Consider the following 19,822-nt stretch of genomic DNA (forward strand, 5'->3'; position numbering starts at 1 on the left):
TATTTATTTTTGACTTTGGTGGCATTTTTAGAGCTGAGATGGTTTGGACATGTGCTGGGGAGAGATATTGGATATACTGGACAAAATATGTTGATGATGAAGATGTCAGGAACAGAGGTAGAGTACCGAGAAGATTATTGGATGTAGTTTTTTTTCCAAAATCAGCTTTGATGGGCACATTTTAGAGGTCAGCAAACTGATTGTAAGTTTAAAACATTACAGTATATTACGCCACGGTTGTAGGGCTTTCATTGTGATGAAATCATTATTCTTCAACTGCGCAAACTGAAAGATGGATATTAATGTTTAGCTGAGACGTTAACAGGACAAAAAACTATTTCCTCAAGAAAGTTTTCAGCAGCTGTTTTATCAAGGCAGATGCTGTGGATTTCAGAGCCATCTAGTGGAAACAAGTACAAACTGCAAAGAGTAAAGTGGCCTTTTCATTGGCCTGGGTGACAATACGCTCACATTTAATGAAGACAAACACACAGAAAAAGCCATCAGAGATCTCGATTGATTCATTTTATTTTCCTCAAGGACATTTATGAAGGCAGAAAAATCTGATTCTGTTTTTATTATACACAATTTTGAAAACTGAATTATTTTCCAAGTCACCATCACATCAACATAATGTACACACAGTACCACCTACAGTCACTGAAAGCCCGGGGTTTGGTACACAGCCTGGTTCTCCAAAAGGCATCTTGGAGTCACATCTGATTATTATCATTTATGAGAGCAAAGACCATCTCACTGCTCCGACACCTTTGTGAGGCCAGACTTCAGTGTTTGAACTCTTGAGTATGTGGAGGGAAAATTTCAAGAAACCAAAACCAAAAACAGGACAATTCACAAAAAAGCCGTGGTCTGTCAGCTCTGTGGAATGATGATCAAAAACATAATACGTTTTCAAGCTATGTTTACACACACACACACCACCATTACAGCATTTTCTCATTTTAGGCTAAACTCAATTTTATGTTACTGGTAGCTTAGAAAATAATCATTTACACCACCCAAAAGGCTGCTTTTCAACATCTACCCACAGACAACTGAGATTTAAAACATAAATGAATGGAACTTTAAGGAATGTTGAACATAAATGAGAAGAGTTGACATTTTCACACAAGACAAAACTAACACTCAAAAGAAAAGTTTCAATGAAACGAAGATTTGGCTGTTTTATTATTATGAATCAGCAAATATAACAGAGTCCGAGTTTTGGACCCTTGTTAAATGACAGTAATACCACAGGAAAAGGTAAAACCGGGTATTAATGGTGGTAAAGATTTTACTTTCCTTTCTAGTAACTGACTAGGACAGCAATAAGCTTCTTCTTTTGTTTTACTTCAAGCAAACACTATATCCTACAACTACAGGAAAGGATCACGACTCTAATAAAAGTGAAGTCAATTGGGAAGTTCTGGCTGCCGGATACGACCGCAAGACTCAACATTACATTTTTAAAGACTGCAGGAAATCTATATGTGATTTGACCAAATTTGACCTCCCATTGAGCCACCCAACCTTAGTGATCAGGAAGCCTGATAAATACTGTATTATGGCTGCTGTGTGGGTTAGGACCATCAGCCTATCAGCAAAGAACAGATTAAAAAAAAAAAAAAAAAAAAGAAACAGATCTGACAGACCAGGCTACAAACACAATGACAAACATCCTCATGCTTCACAGGAAAAAAAAAGATCACATGTCCTGCGCGCGCACACACACACACACACACACACACACACGCACACAGTTTTTCAAATACTCCAGTCTAATTTTTAACTACCATTCAACAAGAGCGGTCAGATAAAAATGATGCAAATTAAACAGTTATCGGTGTAAACCTCTCCTTAAATGCAGAGTGAATCTGTCCGTCTAGCCGCTCTTCAGACTGCCCCGTTTACTTCTACTGCTCATCAGGCTAAATCATCACAGAGTTCACTCATTTTTTTTTTTATTTTTAAAAAAAAAAAAAAAAAAAAAGGTATGAAATGCAAAATATGCTGTTTTCTTCAACTTTCCTTCTTCCCTTAAGAATTAAGAGCAGGGCATGGATGTACCAACTCTTGTATGGATGATAGTTAAAAAAAAAAAAATACCAGGCAAATAGAGACATTTAAATAATTTACGATGTATTTACACAATAATCGCTCTTTTTTGTTTTGTTCCAGCGTCTGTCTTCTCAGCGTTTGAATGCACATTCTAGTCACCCATCTTTACTTTCGACGTCTGAGGAGAAACAAAAAGCAGTTTTTAATAAACATTTACTGTAAAGCGTTATAATTTTGAAGTCTCTGCAACAACATCTGGGCCTTTGTCCAAACAACTATGTTGTGGAAAGATTGTCATAACAAACCAAAACTAAACTAAAAACTTAAAGTTTGCAAAAAAAAAAATTGTAAACTGAAATAAATTAAAAAACAAAACAAAACATGAAATTCTATCACATATTTAGAAAAAACTGTTTTAGCCTCGCTTAGATTAAAGCGAGGCTAAAACCGATAAAACTTAATGATAAGATTGTGATGATTGACAGTTTCTGACCTAAAATAATTAATAAGTGAAATTAAAAACTTCAGTTTGTGCTATGTGGCCGTTATTCTCCTGTGAGGCAAAAGATGAAGGGTAAAGGCATGCAAAAAACTGTATTTACCTGCAGAATAGCTACAATGACACCAAACAGGCCGATGGCACTTCCAAAGATTTCCACAATTAGGATCTTCACGAAGAGGCTGGCGTTCTGGGCATCTGCCAAAGCGGCTCCGCTGCCCACGATGCCGACACAGATGCCACAGAAGAGGTTGGAAAAGCCCACAGTCAGACCAGCTCCAAACATGGAGTAACCTAATAGGACAGAAAACAAAATGAGTCACAGTTCAACCTGAGTAACTCACAATGGAGTCGTCTACGAGATTCATGCTCCCTGTTTGATTCTGAAATAAGTCTGTAAGAGTTTATTGTGAAGCATCTTCACAGTTAGTGAACATATTTAGGTTTCTGTATCTGTTAAATTTTGTGAAACTATTCAAAAAATGGATATAAAAACTAAATATTTATTTAGTGAATACAGTAAATATCTTTTCTTTACTGTTGTCAACAGTACACCTCCAGATGTTTTAGTAATTTCAAATCTGTGCATCCCCACAGTGGACTTCAAGCAAATCAAGCAACCACTATGTCATTAAATTACATACTTTCTGCTTTCATTCACAGGTTTAACACATTTTTTGACCACTTTAACAGTTTTGTCATTTTAAATATAAGGATGGTTTGTAATATTTTGATAAAAGTCTGTTGCAGGCAACCTCTTCATTAAGGCTAGAACTGATGGACATCACCTCCCTTGAGAAGCCACCTTTTGTTGCTGCTGGTTTGTGGGTCTCTGCATCCAATTTTGTACTGAATAACTCAAGCATGTGCTACTGAAGAATATCTCATTTCTTTTCTTTGATAAACTTTTGGGGTGCTTTTGCAGTTTGCTTTGGGTCATTATCCGTTTGCACTTTAAAGCTCTGTTCAATCACTTCTGAAGTATTTGGCTGAATCTGAGAAGAGGTCCACTTCACAATTCATCCTGCTTCTTCTATCAGCAGTCACATCATCAATAAGTATTAGTTACCTGAGGCCATGCAATAACACTGAAAACACTGTTTGACAGATAATGTGATATGCTTCAGATCATGAGCCGTTTCACACCACCACATTCATCTGATTGGCCTTCATCTTAGTTTCATCTGTACAACCAATTTTTTTCCCCCACAACTGTGCAGACTCTTTTAGTTGTTTTCTGACCTTCCTGTTCCTCCACCTTGTTGTAAACTCTCTGTACATTCATAAAGGTATGCCTGGATTGTAGACTGTAACACCAGTACACCATTTATCTTAAACATGGAAATAATTCTGCGATCATTCTTGTGAGACCTTCGTTGAGCTGGTCAGTGCATTGGGCTCAGTGCTGTAACTCAGGTGGTAGAGCAGGTCACCTACTAACCAGAAGTTCGATCCCAGTCTGCTCCAGTCTGCATGCCAAAAATCCTTGGGCAAGATACTAACCCTATGTTGCTCTAAGATGCATCCATCAGAGTATGATTGCGTGTGTGAATGTTAGATGGTGTGACTGGGTGAATGAACAAGTTGTGTAAAAGCGCTTAAACTGCTCAGGTAGAGTAGAAAAGCACTATATAAGACCCAGTCCATTTACCAATTTTAAGACTCAACCAGATTGCAGATTTGCCCACTAAAATCTTCCATCTATGACAGGTTTATTTTGGCTTGGGGTTGTTTTCAGCCTAATGATGACACCCTCGCTTGCATAGATTCTCTTTGAACAGAATATTGAGATCTCCAGTAAACAGCTACCAAATACAAAGTCAACACTTGAAATCAACTCTGGATCTTTTGTCCTCCTAATCCTTCATGAAATTAAAAGGGCACAGGCCTCACCTGGACACTGACTGCTTGTCAGTCCAGTTAATTTTGAGCCTCTGAAAATGGGGGCCTATGTATAAACAGGGCTGAAATTCTATTATTGTTATTATTATTATTTATTTTTAAAACCCTAGAATTAAAGGTGAGATTTTCCTATTTCAGTCAGGAGTCTCTTTTCTTACCAGCTTGGTAGTTTCGTGCCCCAATAGTCTCAGGAGTCGTTCCACTGAAGTTCTGTAAGACGAAATAAATCATTTCAGAATCCTTATTCCGGGCTCTACAATGACATTTCACTTGTTTTTGTCTCTTACAACTGCAGCTTAATTTCAAGGTGTCGCTCTCCTCTGTGCAGGCTTCCTTGCATTATTTATGAGTTTTTAAAAAAAAAGGCTTCCTCAATCATCAAAAATGTGTTCCTTACCTCGGCCATATTGCTGATGACAATAGCCATGATGATTCCATAGATTGCAACAGCTTCACAGAAGATAATGCTAGAGGGAGAAACAGAATAAGCAAGGGTCACTGTCTCTGCAAAACACTGCTTTGGACCTGCAGCAATAAACTGATGTTACTGGTGCTAGATGGAACCATAATTCACTGAATGCCCTTCTTAGCAACGTACAGCTGTTGACGGGAACAAAACAGACAAGAGCTCTCTTTGACGGGGCTTACCTGACCAAATTTTTGGTTTTGATTCGTGGAGCCTTGACGCCACCACCAATAATGCTAGAGCCAGTGACGTAGATCCCCCTAGGAAAACAAGCGGAAAGAAAAACAACATCACTTACAAAAACATTTTAATGTTACAGAAAAGTCAACAGTTGGTATAAATGAAAACAGGAGAAGCATAAAAACACAGCATGAGTTAAATGACTACCATTATTGAGCTTCACTCTAAAACGACCCATTTACACGTAGTATAAATACACATCTTCTGTGATCCAAACGATTTTCAATGCACTCAAGACTTGTAATGATGCAAAAACAAGGTAAAAAGGATCCGTTTCAACACACAGTGGCAGCACATTTTTCATCGAATGCACTTAATGGGATAAAATACTAAACAATAAAAAGGAGCTCAAGGTAGGCAATTAAATGAAAATAAATCTTCTGAACACTGATCCAAAATAAGCAGCCAGCCCAGAGACTTGTAGGTAATGTGTGTGAAAACAAATAAGACGATGTATTTCTCATTAATTCCAAATGACAGGAATGTGTAGGACAATCATGCAGAAGAGATAAGTTATTCAGTGTGTAAATCAAAATTATTAAGCAAACACAGGAATCATTTTGTAATCCAGCAACCTGTGGATCGGCAGGTGGCGGTTTTTCCCAGAGACCACTGGCTGTAGCTGGCCTTTACCTGCAGCTGTTCAGCCGAATCTGCTTTAAAGGAATTCGGTTAGAGTTCTCAGAAGATCTGTGGTTCGATTCCCGAGTCTTCTAGTCTACATTTTGAATTCTTCTTTAAGATAACGAACCGCAAACTGCCCCGAAAAAACGGATCAATGTTAGTGTGTGAAATATATAGGTGTGCAAAGTCCATAAAATAAAGTGCCGTGTAAGTGGGTGAATGTGGTATTTTATGTGTAATTTCTGCAATTTATTATTTCACAATCGAAAACTCTGAATACAAAACAAAACAAGAAACTTGTCCAAACATCTATTTTTCATTTCACACAGTTTAATATTTTACAGTTCTACATTTACACCTGTTGTTTTAAAAAGTAAGGTCAAAGGTTTTAGGGAACAGCACTTTTTTTTTTTTTACTCCCCTTATGTTGAAACAAGACAACTGACAGAGTTTGGCATTTTGTGTAAAATTATGCTCATGTTTTGTAATCAAACATAGATGGATACTAGTATGCACTTAAAGAAGTCTTACTTACCAGGCAGCTCCCACCACAGACAACGAGATGGCCAAACCAATGCCTAGATTGGCCCACATGAAAGGAGAAGTCTCTGTCAGGAACCTGCGAGTAAAGAAGTAAAGCTCACTCAGCCTCAATTTTATAACAACATCATTGTTTGCAATACCTTTTAAAAACACGATGTACACTCTGTTTTAAACTCTAACCTTTTTCTCAACAGTCTGTTAAAATAAATACCTGTAGTGGATAAATCCAAGCTATGCCCTCTTCAAGTAGTAGATGAAACCACTTCATGCGTTTCTTTCACATCCCAAATTTATTTGGGGAAAGTACAGACAGACCTCAAAAATGTCTCCAGTGACACATTCACTGTTACTTTCACTTTCAACATATACAAATTATCTTGGAAAATGTCTGATCAGCCAAGTGAAACAGATTGGTGCCTCACTATCACTCTGAAAAAAGGGAAATGGCGGGCCCTGAATCTGTCAAAGAGGAAACAGGCAACGTAGACTAGCTTATGTTGTAAGGCATGTCTCTGTACATTTACAATTGTGCAATGTGGGAAAGGTCAGTGCTGTTTTATAACTTTTATTACCCAGAATGTCAATATAATATTTTTCCTGGTAGAACCACTTATAAAATATAACTAAAACAACAGACTAGATGTCAAACAAGGTCAAAAATCATCACTTTCTTAATTCTTTCAGTTGCCCAATTTAGGTGGATCACCTGCCTCTATTTCACCCTATCCTTAGGATCCTCATCTGTCACACCAGCCCTCTGCATGTCTCCATCTATGAAATCTTCGTCTTTTCCTCCTGCCTGGCAGCTCCATAGTCAACATCCTTTGTGCAATATATCGCCCATTTGCCCCTTTTTCAAACCATCTCAGCCTTGCCTCTCTAACTTCATCTCCAAACTGCTTGACCTGAGCTGGTCCTCTCATTTCTAATCATGCTCATTCTGGTCACTCCCAATGAAAATCTTAACATCTTCTACTCTGCCACCTGTCTTTTTTTTTTTAAAAGTGAAAACCATCTTGAAACCATACACCATTGAAAGTCTTACTACCATCTTGTAAATCTTCCCTTTCATTCGTGCTGCTATCCTTCTGTCACAAATCACCTCTGACACTCCTGCCCACCTCCTTTCTGCATTCTCTTCTTCACCTCTCTTGTGTACACTCCATTGCTTTGTATGGTTGACCCCAGGTATTTAAACTCATTGACCTTTGTTACCTCTTCAGCGTTACACCCATCTCCCTCTCATTCACTCACACTCACATGTATTCTGTCTTGCTTCCACTCAACTTCATTCCTCTTCTCTCCAGAGCATACCTCCACCTACTCTCACTACACATCACAATGTCATCTGCAAGCATCATAGTTGGCAGAGACTCCTGTCTGACCTCATCTGTCACTGCAAACAAGGAGGAGCTCAGAGCAAATCCCTGATCCCATTTTGGCCATCTGTCACTCCTACCAGACACACCTCACCACTAGGGATGGGTACCGGTGTCCGGTGCCATGACGGCACCGGTTCTGACATAAACGGTAGTAACCAGACCGAAAAGCAGCGCACATTTCGGTGCTTTATTTCGGTGCTTTTTTTTCCTGAGCTGTGATACACTTCTAGCCAATCATTTTACGTTTCCCAGGATAGTAGGCGGGGCCAGGTACGTACGTTCAGTTAGAGCAGAGCTACAGATTAAAAATGTCCAAGGCGAAGCGGTCAAAAGTCTGGCTGTACTTCACAGCAAAATATGCAAACTCAGCAGCCTGCAACAAGTGCTTTAAGCTGATACTGTGATACTGTCAAAGGAGGTAACACCTCAAATCCGATGAAACACCTGGCGACGCATAGCGTTTTTTTTAAAAGCCGAGAAATGCGCCGTATTTGATAGCTTGCTGCGAGACCTCACACTGTGCACGTTGGGTGGGTTGCCAGTTATCGGACCCGGAGCAACATCCCCCAAAAACCCGAAGAATAGAGTCCTGGCCCCTAGCCCTGCCAGTGTAGCAGGGATGATGATGGCAGCAGAAGCCGTTCTTCTCTGCGTGAGTCGTTTAATGTTGTTCGAGTGTAATTTACGTTGAGTAAGTGAACTAGCAAACATCATCATAGCTACATGCGGCTGTCTTCTTGTTTGAGATACTCCCTTCACCCTGGACAAAAAGGCTAAAATGACCAAAGAAAAAGTGGGAAACAGCTGAACATGAGAGGTTTTTGGACAAAGTTTGTGTTTTTTTTTCCATTGATTAAGCACTGCTTCCAGCCAAGAGTGATACCATATATGCCCCATAGCTGCAGAAAAGGCTAACATTGTTATCTTTTTACAAAAAAAAAAACAAAAAAATACAGCTGAACATGAGAGGTTTTTGGACAAAGTTTGTGTTCTCCATTCTTTAAGCACCGGTTCGAGCACCGTTTAAGCACCGGCACCGTTTCAAAAGTACCGATTTGGCACCGGTATCGGATAAAACCTAAACGATACCCATCCCTACTCACCACTGTCTAGCTGTCCTAAAACATGTTCTACACCACCCTGACTTCTTCACGCAGTACACAGTTCCTCTCTTGGCGTCCCATCATATGCTTTCTCGAGATCCAGAGTGAACCTCACTCTGACCTTCTCTATAATTCTCCGCCAACAGTCACAAAGCAAACATCTGTACAGCTCTTTCTCAGCATTAAGTCATAGTGCTACTAACTGATCATCACGTCTCTTCTTAACCTACCTTCAACAACTCTTTCCTATAGAATAATGGTGTGGCACGTTAACTTTATCCCTTGGATACTAATGATTTTAGAGTATATATGAATCTTTACCTCCAGACAGCAGCTGTGTGCAAAGAATACTTACCATGCCACATCAAAGCGGAATCCCAGGTCAAATATAGTGTAGCAGATCCCTGTGGAAACAGTGACGGTCATTTATAGGCATATGTGGGAAAAAACACGGTAACACTTTAAAGATGAGCCATTTAGTCGACCCGTGTGTATTTCTGCATGAGTAATCTTGTGTTTTGCAGGTTGCGTGAAACACAGTCACACTTCTGTTCTAAAAGAAGCTGCAGCTTCGGTGTGACCACTCACACTCACGTGAAAACCACTGTAGTTCCTACTCAGCACAGTCAGCTGGACACACAAACACCTAGACGGCTAACCTTAGCACGGCGCAAACAGACGACTTCAAACTAAAATAAGAAAAGCGATCCAAGCATGGTAAAATATTTCCAAATCATACAAGGTGTGACACTAATAAAAATAAAATACAATCACTAACATCCAACGTTAAAACCTCTGAAAATGTGTTATGAGAGAACGCTGTAAGCTAACTACCCTTAGCTAACAGCATGCTAGCCAGATGCTAACTTAAACCGTGTTGTTTATATAATGTGAGCACACAGCGATTTTTAAAATACGTTCAACAACGAATTGGGTTTTCATGTATCCCTCTTATCATGCATTAGTAAACCATTTTTCCCATATGCTAACTAACCTATCGACTATCCCAGTATTTAGACAGGTCCTGAAGTACAGCTGTCAAACATACCAATAAAAATCACAATGTCACGAAGAGACAACGATTAAATACACGACCATTACTGCAAATTACATGAAATATATATTTTCATTCATTCATTTAGGCATTTTCCTGTAAAATAAAACCTTACCAACGATTAGTATGGTGCTCCAGAAGGCCAAAGTGACCCCCGTGTAAAGAATGGCGTGTCCGTTCATCATCCACTCTAGTAGCATCTACCCACTGGGTTAACCTGCTGGATCAGCAAGATCTACTTGGCCCAAATTTCAAATCTGATGCCAGTACAGCCCAGGTAGCGATATAATGCAGTTTTACGAAGCGCTATCAGTCGATGGAGGAAGAAGAGAATCAAAAAGAGAAGCTGGGTGATGTCAGCTGATCCGGCTCGACTAGCATGTGACCCAGGAAGGAAGGGAGGGAGGGCTGCGTTCGCTTACGTTTTTACTTTACCCACTGTCGCTTTACAACAAGCGTTTAAAGCACTCTTTGTGTTGAATTTACTCGGTAATTATTCCACCGTAACTTACACAAATATAGAGTTAAATAAAACAAAACGACACCCAACCAAGGCAAAAGAGGTTTAAATATCCTCGAAGATAGTATCCGAAACCGGAGTGTTAACTGCAGCGCGCACAGTGGCCGAAAGATGTCACTGTTGAAATATATATGGCGCAAAGGCAACAAGACTGCAGTGTACACGATTTATAAAGGAAAAACCCAATCAATACTAAGTCTATTTGACTGTGCATTTTTATCCTATAATTAAATATAGTTAACTTGATAGGACATGTGCAAGACAATAACCTCATCCTTAGACCACGAGGGACACTATTATTTTTCAATAAGTGCAAAAATGCTGTGATGGAAATGTTATGGTCTTTGTAATAACCTGATATCATCTGAATAATTATGGGAGATTTGGGACCAACATGTTGAGCAGTTGTGTTTTGGATAAATGTTACATATTTTTCCTCTTGCAGTACTTAAGATATCAAATCAAGGCCAGGGGGCAGGGAAGCTGTTCCCATGACACATGGTAGTGAAACACAACAGTAAGATGTTGGCTTTCATGTTGGCTTTTTTCTTTAATTCATTACCTTTTTGAAACTTTGTTTGTTTGCTAAGCCACTTAACACCAACCTGTAAATAATTCAGGCATTGAAATGACACTTAACTCCAACCGGTGTTTCATTCACACATGATACTTAGCAAAGAACAGATTTAACAGTTGCATATTCACACACTTTGCTACTAGCAGCCTGTTGCAAAAGTACAACATTTCTTAGGTTGAATCTACAAAAAATGCCAAATATAACACAGTTTTATATTCATTGGCACTGACAAGGTGATTCCCAAAGATCTATTGGCTGAAAACTTGGTACATATTGGCATGGCAAAAAAACTGAGGAAGCTAAACAATTGGGGGACAAAAGAAGATATTTCAGACTTGGATGGAATTATAAATGCAGAAAGGAACCATCACATCCACCATGTAGCAACATCTCAAAAAATAAAATTGTCAATACTTTCAGTGTTCACAAATGCAGTGATCCTAAACATACTGCAAATGCAGTAAAAACATACCTCGATTGAAAACCACACGATGAAACACTATTAGTCATGGACTGGCCTCCCCAGAGGGGAGAGATGCTTGATCCATGTCTCAAGTCAGTATTTGGTATGACCATGGCCATACCAAATACTGACTTTCAAACGTATTAGAATTGTATACAGTATTGTGCATATGTATATAAAATAAAACACATTTCTATTTGCAAGCACTATCTGCCTTGTTGCAAGTGTTCTGACACAGATTACTAATTCTTACATTATTTGAAAGCTAGACACTGTGCTTTGACGCTCTCGGTGTACTCTCAGTATACTCCAGATTTCTGTTGAGGTATGTCTGCTCATCCTTTTAGAACTGTATAAAAGATTTCCTGTGTGTTTCAGCTGAAACACCATAGTATACAAGAACGTATGAAGCACTCTATCACCAAAGCCTTAAATGAAAGTTTTGAAGTTTTGAAGTTAATCCTAGTAATCCTTTTTTTGTTTGTTTTTTCAACTACTGTGAAATTTAGAAGAAAAACAATAACCTTGCATCAAATGAAAATGCCATGACACTGCGTTACTCATTATCTATAAAAGCTATTTTTCTTGAACTGTTTCTTTCATTTTCACTGATCTGTATACTTTTTTTTGCTGAGCTATACATCTTCAAAAAAACTATCAAAATGCAATACTGAAGCACTGTTATATCTCTATGTGGAGTTTTTGAATTAATGTTGAACTTCTTTTTAGTGATGAGCCACCAGTTCTTTATCTGTTATTCTTCTTATAGACTCATCTTCATTAAAATGCAGATGAACGAACTGCACATCAAGTGTGTTTTTATGACAAAATCCACCAAAGCAGGCCTACAGCTAGGATTTGGGAAGCTACACCACTGATAACAAAATGACATTTGCATGTGTGATAACATAATGTGTGTCATGTCAAACATGTCTCTCAGCAACATGAAAAGAAGCAAAAAAAAAAAAAAAAAAAAAAAATCCCCCATAAACCAGTTTTCCATGTGACTAACAGCTCAGAGCCAAAAGCAATTCAGAAGTCTGATTCTCCCTTTTCATTAATTTCCGCATGGGCTTCCAGACAGTGTGTATCACCTCTGAGGATGTTGTCTCCATCCTGTTTTTTATAATTCTGGACAGTCCGTGGCAGATTTCATCCCTGAGACCACAAAAGTCAGTCGCCAATAAAAGCCATCAGTTCTTTCTTCCGTTCTATCACATATCTGAAAGGGTTTTAATGAGGACCAGAGACCCTGAAGACAACTTAATTACACCAGCTTTCCAAGTATATAGGGGAGGCAGCTACAACCTGTAACTGTTTCCTCTCTTTTGTAGCATCACATTGTGTTTAACTGTCAAGCTACCACTGCATTTCCCCTGAAATGAGGCTTTTGAACTTTGGTTGTCTGGTTTTGTACCCTGGATTGATTATAATAAAGTGTAATGCATTGCTTTTTGAATCTGTGAACATACCAACACTCTCTAAAACATTTCTTTTCAGCAGAAAATAAAGCCTCATCCTGCATTTCTCCTCATTTAAGACGTATAAATGTTCCACTTTAATGCTGCTTAGAGACTGCTTTATAATCACTGAAAGATAAAAAAACAAAAAAACAACCCAGCTTCTAACAGTGTCTGCCATGAAAGTTATGATGGAAAAAACAACAACTCCTTCTTCTCCCAGAAATCGACTAATATGGTAGCACTTAGCATGCTAGAGCAGAGGCAGCGTTTTCTAAAGAGAGGGTTTAAGACTAGCTGTTGAATCTGGGGATACTAGAGTTCATTCTATGTTTATTTACAGCTGTTGAACACATTTTTAACATAACCCTGGGATGTTTTTCTCTTATCCAACAAAAATCCTGTGAAGTGGAAAAACAAATTGCTAAAAATGCCCGGACTTTATAATTGCTTACATTTTGTGCAGTTTCTGACATGTTATCATGATTTCTCCTCTAAAGTAGTCCAAAGAACATGATTTTCACCCCCTATAACTTCTGACCATGATTTTAGCATGTGTGGACTATTAACTAATTACTTACAGAAAGTACAGCCTCATTCACTTGTAGGGTTTTACATATCAGGGTAAAATGAAAAAAATCTTTGGTAAGTCTTAGTAAGTCTTAAAATAAATTAAATACAACCTCAGATGAATGAAAACTGAGAATAATTAAAGAAAGAAAGAAAGAAAGAAAGAAAGAACTGAAGAAGCTTCTCAGATGAGAGGTTAAACATCTTCAAGGCCAAAGGAGCTTGCAAAGAAAAGCGTCTGAACTTCCTTAAGTACTTTTCTTTCCAAGCTCCTTGGACTACAACGACCTGGACGACTGAAAACCTTCAGACAAATAATGTTATTATTCAATTAATTATAACATAATAAAGATCATCTCTTTGTTAAGAAGCCTTAAAGTTTGGTAAATACAACCTCAGATCAACTGTGAAATATGTTATACTCTATCGTTGTTTTTTAACAACAGCTAAGCCAAATATTTACAAATTAAGTACTCTAAGTCATGTGACAAAAAGGTTTTACTGTCATGGCCTGGGTCTAGGGACCCAGGGCTCATGTATTTTAGTGTATGTTTATGTTTATATTTTCCTTGTGGTGTTTTGGTTTTCTCTCCTTTTTTCTCCTGGTTTCTCCGTGTGAGCTTCCGGATGTTTTGGTTCGCTGAGGAGACTGCAAACCCGGAAGTGTTTCTGCACTAGAGACAGCCACACCTGCTGCTCGTCCTCCTCTGCCAGCTGCAGCAGATTACGCTCGTCAAGGGAGCGGTATTTAAGACTGCAGCTGAGCTGAGGCCGACGCTGGATTCTTGAGTCAGAACTCGTCAGTACAGCCGTGGACTTTTGTATAAACCTTCGAGATAATAGATGTCCTGCTAACCTTAATGTGTTTGTGTTACCAGGAATCTGGAGCGGAGTGTGTTTTGAAGTCACGGTGTAGGAGTTTTTTGGAGTCGCCACTTTTCCCCTTTCACGGACATCTGCACTGTGTGGGATTCAGTAAGAATCGCCACAGGACCACAGTGCCTGGATTTTGTATATAGTTGTGTGTTTTCCACCCCCTGTCAATAAATCCACTGTCCTTCACTAAAAGTCTGCGTTTGGGCCCTACTTTCACTGCAACTCCATGGTCTGCCGTCGCAGCCCGTGACATTTATTGGACTCTGTGAAGTCCTGTGCAAAACTTAATATACCCAATGATTTGGTAACCTGTTCAATGACCTTTAGCAGCAATAACTTGAAAAAAAAAAATGCTTTCTGCATGACTCCATCACTCTGTCACATGGTTGTGGAGGAATTTTGGTCCACTCTTCTGTACCACATTGCTTCAGTTCATTAAAATGTGTATATGCACAGCTCTGCCACAGGATTAGAGTCAGGTTGAGTCGGCCATTAAAACACCTTAATTCTTTTCTTTTTCAGCTATTATATCATACATATGCTAAGAATATTATCCTGTTGAATGACCCAGTTTCGTCCAAGCTTTAGGACAAATGTGAGGCCTGATGACCTCACATTTGTCTCTAGAATACTTCAGTGTACAGAGGAGTTAATGGTTAACTGCAAGGTGTCCAGGTCCTGTGGCTGCAAAACAAACCCAAATCATCACCACCGTGCTTGATAGTTGTTATGAGGTGTGTCCCGATGTGCTGTGTTCGCTTTTCTCCAAAAGTGTTACTGTTAGCACCAAAGCTGCACTTCTCTGTCTGAAGGACATTGTTCCAGAAGTCTTGTGGTTTGTTCAGATACAACCTTGCAAACGTAAGCAGTGCTGCCATGTTGGTGTTTTTTTTTTTTTTTTAGAGAAAAGAGACTCCTGGAAACCCTTCCAAACAAGCCAAACCTGTTCAGTATTTTTTTTAATTGTACTGTCATTTTTTTTGCAGTTTCTTTGAGCATTGCACAATCTGACCTTGTGGTAAATTTGCTGATACACCCATTTCTAGGAAGAATGTGGCATTGTATCGATACACACCTGAACCCTCCAGACCAGCAAACTGCCAAAACGTGTACTGGACATGTTCATGCATTAAATATGGCATCAGAAATAGCACACCCTTGCCTCAGATAGCTGGAACAGAAAGAATAAAAGCATGAATCAGTTAGGAAGGCACTCATAAGAGCACATTACTCCAACATGTCCAACAGATCCCTTTGATTCAGCCTGTTTAATGTTTCCTTCCATTTTGTACTTCACACAAGGTTTTACTCCCTATCTGCCAGGTCGTCTTGTCCTGTTCATTTTTTGTCTCAGCAGTCTTGAACTTTAACTAAATGACATAAAAGTACGTTTCTCATTGGAATACAATTCTCTCTGGAAACTACTGAATCAGACATTTCAGGCTCTAAAATGCAAACCAACCAACAACACCTAAAATAGAATAATACTGTGGAAAAAGCCAAGGTTTAACCACAATCTAATGTGTTTTACAGTGTTTGGGAAATACAACCGCAATTAAAACATATCCGATCCCGCCTATTCACTTTGATCCTGTTAGTGTAATGAGATTCTGAGTAGTGTCAATTAAAATGAAGATGCTGTTAGCTTTGTTCATTATGACAAGTACAAGCAAGAAAAAAACAAAACAGACCCTTCCTATGAATAATAAATGAGACAGGGAGACCAGCACCAGCTCCTACATAAATTTAATATTTACTTAATAAATATTCCAGTTTGCTGAATTATAAATATAACAAGTCAAAGTAAAAAAAAAGAGAGAGAGAGAGAGAAAAGAAAGACCAGTAGGATCAACAACAAAAACAACAAAGCACAATAACTACTTAGGAATAATATGATGGTAACAAAAAATAAATAGACAGAAAACCTCCCCCACATATAAACTGTACAAATAGGAGATGAGACGAGAAGCAAATTCTGAGATTAGTGCAGCTCAAGTTACTCTTCTGAACGATATTTAGGGCATATAGAGTTTACCAGTAAGAATATAAGTGCTGAACTTTCAGAAACAGCCGCATATTTGCTTCAGTAACTGGCCCTCGATTTGAGTCAGACTTAAGCAACAGTTTGGCCATTTATTCTTGAGGCTGACGGTCCTGTCATAAGCTGCTCACAAACAAAGGCGGGCGTAGTCAGAAGAGGTTCTGAGAGTCATTTATTTATGCCGGCCTCCCAAAGTGCACAAAGGAATATAAAACAATAAATAAATTACAAAAAAAAGTCACGGCAAAATCTAATTCCAGCATCTTTTCCACAGCTCGAATCACATAACTCAGCGACGTCATTTCAGAGATCTTTGGTCACGTGATATTCTGATACCCGGCCTCGATAGGGCTTCATTTGAACACGCCCCCTTTACTAGACAGAGACACTTTTTTTTTTTTGCACAGAAATGTACAACAATTATGGCAATCTCTACAAAGATTCTATTTTCCCAACATGAAATAGTATCAGAACAGGCTGAATTCCAACATATAGAAGATAGATAATGAACAGGAAGTACAAACAACAACAAATAAATAAATAAAAACAAACCCCAAAAAGAATCAAAGCAAACAAACAAACAAACAAACAAACAAACAAACAAAAAACAAAAAAAAAGACGTTATACCTTAGGGGATTTCTAGCAGATCTAGTTCAATAATCATATGATTCAGAACCAGAGCTTGTTTTTTGTCCATACATGTAACAGATGAGAGGAAGAGGCAGAGTTCTTTGTGAAAAGTAAAAAAGGACGGCTTTGTTTTCAGAAAACAACATTTGTGAATGAAGAATTTGCCCATAATAATTATTACATTTAGAACATTTTCAAGCTTCTTTTCTTTTCTTAGAGAACCAAAGATACTTGAATTTTCTAAAAATGATAGTAAGTTTGGAATCTTTTGAAAGAGCCAGTAGTGCACATCGTTCCACAGTTCTTTACAGAATATACAATTATAAAATAAATGTTCTGTAGATTCAATATCCCCATCACAAAAAGAGCAAGAATTATTATCAATAGCTGCGACGTCTGAGAAATTCTTTGGAAGGGTAAATACCAGAAAGGATTTTGTAGTGGACCTCCTTAGCTTTGGGAGGAGTGGGAAGTTTTAGGTAATTTTTTCTGATCTCTTTCTTTCTCTAACAGATGTGAGATGGAATTTGGATTGGATCTATAAGGGAAAAAAAACTGTATGACACATTACTGTATGTCTTCTGTATGTGAATCATACAGAAATCAGTTACTTGTCCCCATACTTTTACTTAATTCACTTAATGTACAGAATTCACCTGCTTGCTGCATACAATGCTACTACTGCACATTTACATAATGTATATAATATATAATATTCTTCCTCTCTCCCCCCTTTTGCACAAGTCAAGGAGCGTGTCAGGTTACATTTCACTGCGTGTTATACTTGTATAACTATGCATGTGATGAATCTTGAATCTTGAATCTTGAAAGGATTCCTGCTAAATGTAGATCTACAAGCAACCAAATCATGGGGTGTACTTAGCTTTTCATACACTGCGTCTACATTTTGGCCTAGATTTTGTTAAATAAATAACACAGTGTAATATGTCATGTGTTATTATATTTGTCTGAGGTTGTATTTACCCAACCAATAAGGTCTGGGTAATTTTTATATCCTGATATATAAAACCTTAGAAGTTTTCCCAGGACTGCATGATACTGTGATAACTTTGGCATGAGTTAGATACAGATACTAAAGTGTAAAAATTGAGCTCACTGGCATGTATCTCAAGAAACTGCAGTGACAATGTAATATTACATATTATTACTGGTAGGAGCTTATGAATACTTAGATTGTAATTTCTTTCCTCAGCATGAACATATCCAAGTGGTATTAAAAATTAATTTTGTTCTAGATTAATCTGTGTCTTTCATCAAGCTGCTGCTGTTGATAGATCACTTGTAGCTGTCTTTAATGCTGTTGCTGTTGCACCATACTGTTTATTAATTATCCAGAGCAAAGACTTCTCTGGTGTGTCACCACACGAGTCGGTAACGTCTGGTTTCAGACACGTCTGTTCACTTAGGGAGTATGAGTCTCCTCACGTACTTCAACACAGATTGAACATCCTTGAGTTTGCAGAATAGAGTTTGCATTCTCTGAAGAGATTAAAGGAACAAAAGGAGGGATATTTAATTGAGGCACCAAAAAGATACTTTTTTACTAACATTTAATTTAATAACTAGAAATGAAGGCAGTTGGAAATGTGATGAAAAATCAATGCAATTAGTTTGTATGCTGGAATGAGACGAGACTGGGCAAATGTTATTGAACTGCTCAGTTTCAATTGCGAGCCTGTGGAATTGACCATCTCGACACATGTGCTGAGTTTAAATCTGACTCAGAGGTCTTCTGTTAACACACAGAGGTCTTATTTTGCTTGTTAGCCCCTGCAGGGTCATTTTGGCTTTCATTCTTTTTTTTCTTCTTTTTTTCAGTGGTTAGTTGGTTTATTGGACATGAAGCACCGTTCAACTCCAGCAGAGTAGTGTTTTGATTCCCGTTATTGTTTTAAATTTCAAAATTTAATGCTAAAATTACCCTGGACAGAAGTTTAAAAGGTCACCCATTTGGTCCATCTTAGAATTTTAATGCAAGAAAAATAATTTACCTGCAACATGTAAGACGTTGTTTAACTAACACATGTTAGTTGCATTCACTGGTTTTTGTAATAATTTCTTGACTCATTGTGAAGCATTGCTTGATTGCAACAGTACAGCCTTCTAATAAGAGAATGAGTACAGCTGGTTAGGAATAATGCAGCGGCCATCCAAGAATGAAATCTATTAAATTTTTATTCAAATATAACAAAAGAGAAAATCTTCATGGCAGCTGTATTCCATGCAAGTAGAAGGACACATTTTTAAGACATTTTCATTAATTTGAAACCCTGAAAAAGTGTTTATCAGCTTGATCTGTGTCTAAAAGTGTATTTGGTTTCTGGAACCTCCTACCTAAACATATTGCTATCCGGTCGTTAAGTGATGACGTGACGAATCCTACTTCCGGGCCTAAAGTAGTCTGCGTTTAATATGGCTTTTGTGTTGTTAACATGTTTAATGTTTTGTATTTTCTTCTATTTAATCTCAAAAAGCTCCTAAAACAGTCAGTGATTACTGTTCACCTCCCTCGGCTTTTATTACAGCTAATCATTTATTTAAGCTCAGTTTTTAAAACCTTAGGATGTAACTACAGCCCAGCCCATGCAACAGTATATGAATGACTAACCTCGTATTGTGGATGGATTATCTCAGTTGTTCTCCTGGCTGAAGTTTGGGTCTTTTACAGCATCCTGCCATGCGATTACATTTGTTCCTGACCACCAAGAACACTCACGTTAACTTTTATCGAGTGGAAAAAAAGTTAGCTTGTTTATATTATGCTAACATAGCTGTGTGGCTAGCGGTCACGT

The 19,822-nt window shown here is 38.2% G+C and overlaps 1 protein-coding gene across 1 annotated transcript; it reads right to left on the reverse strand.

The window, feature by feature from the left end:
- Positions 1-510: 510 nt before the first annotated feature.
- Positions 511-10,309, reverse strand: atp6v0b (ATPase H+ transporting V0 subunit b). The gene is made up of 8 exons (XM_040018787.1): positions 9,987-10,309; positions 9,173-9,221; positions 6,325-6,408; positions 5,108-5,185; positions 4,857-4,926; positions 4,618-4,669; positions 2,661-2,851; positions 511-2,236 (listed from the first exon to the last, which is right to left on the reverse strand). The coding sequence occupies exons 1-8, from the start codon at positions 10,069-10,071 to the stop codon at positions 2,210-2,212; spliced, it is 636 nt and encodes a 211-aa protein (XP_039874721.1). The 5' UTR covers positions 10,072-10,309; the 3' UTR covers positions 511-2,209.
- Positions 10,310-19,822: the final 9,513 nt, after the last annotated feature.

Source organism: Simochromis diagramma, unplaced genomic scaffold, assembly GCF_900408965.1.
Source record: "Simochromis diagramma unplaced genomic scaffold, fSimDia1.1 OVJJ01000205.1, whole genome shotgun sequence".
NCBI lineage: Eukaryota > Metazoa > Chordata > Actinopteri > Cichliformes > Cichlidae > Simochromis > Simochromis diagramma.

Bases quoted from the DNA above. Each gene is read 5' to 3' on its own strand.
- atp6v0b (XM_040018787.1), bottom strand. From the start codon at position 10,071: ATGCTACTAGAGTGGATGATGAACGGACACGCCATTCTTTACACGGGG. The intron at 6,409-9,172 runs GTAAGTATTCTT...CTTTACTCGCAG, and splicing joins TTCCGCTTTGATGTGGCATG to GTTCCTGACAGAGACTTCTC. The intron at 2,852-4,617 runs GTAAGAAAAGAG...CTGTCCTATTAG, and splicing joins GGCACGAAACTACCAAGCTG to GTTACTCCATGTTTGGAGCT.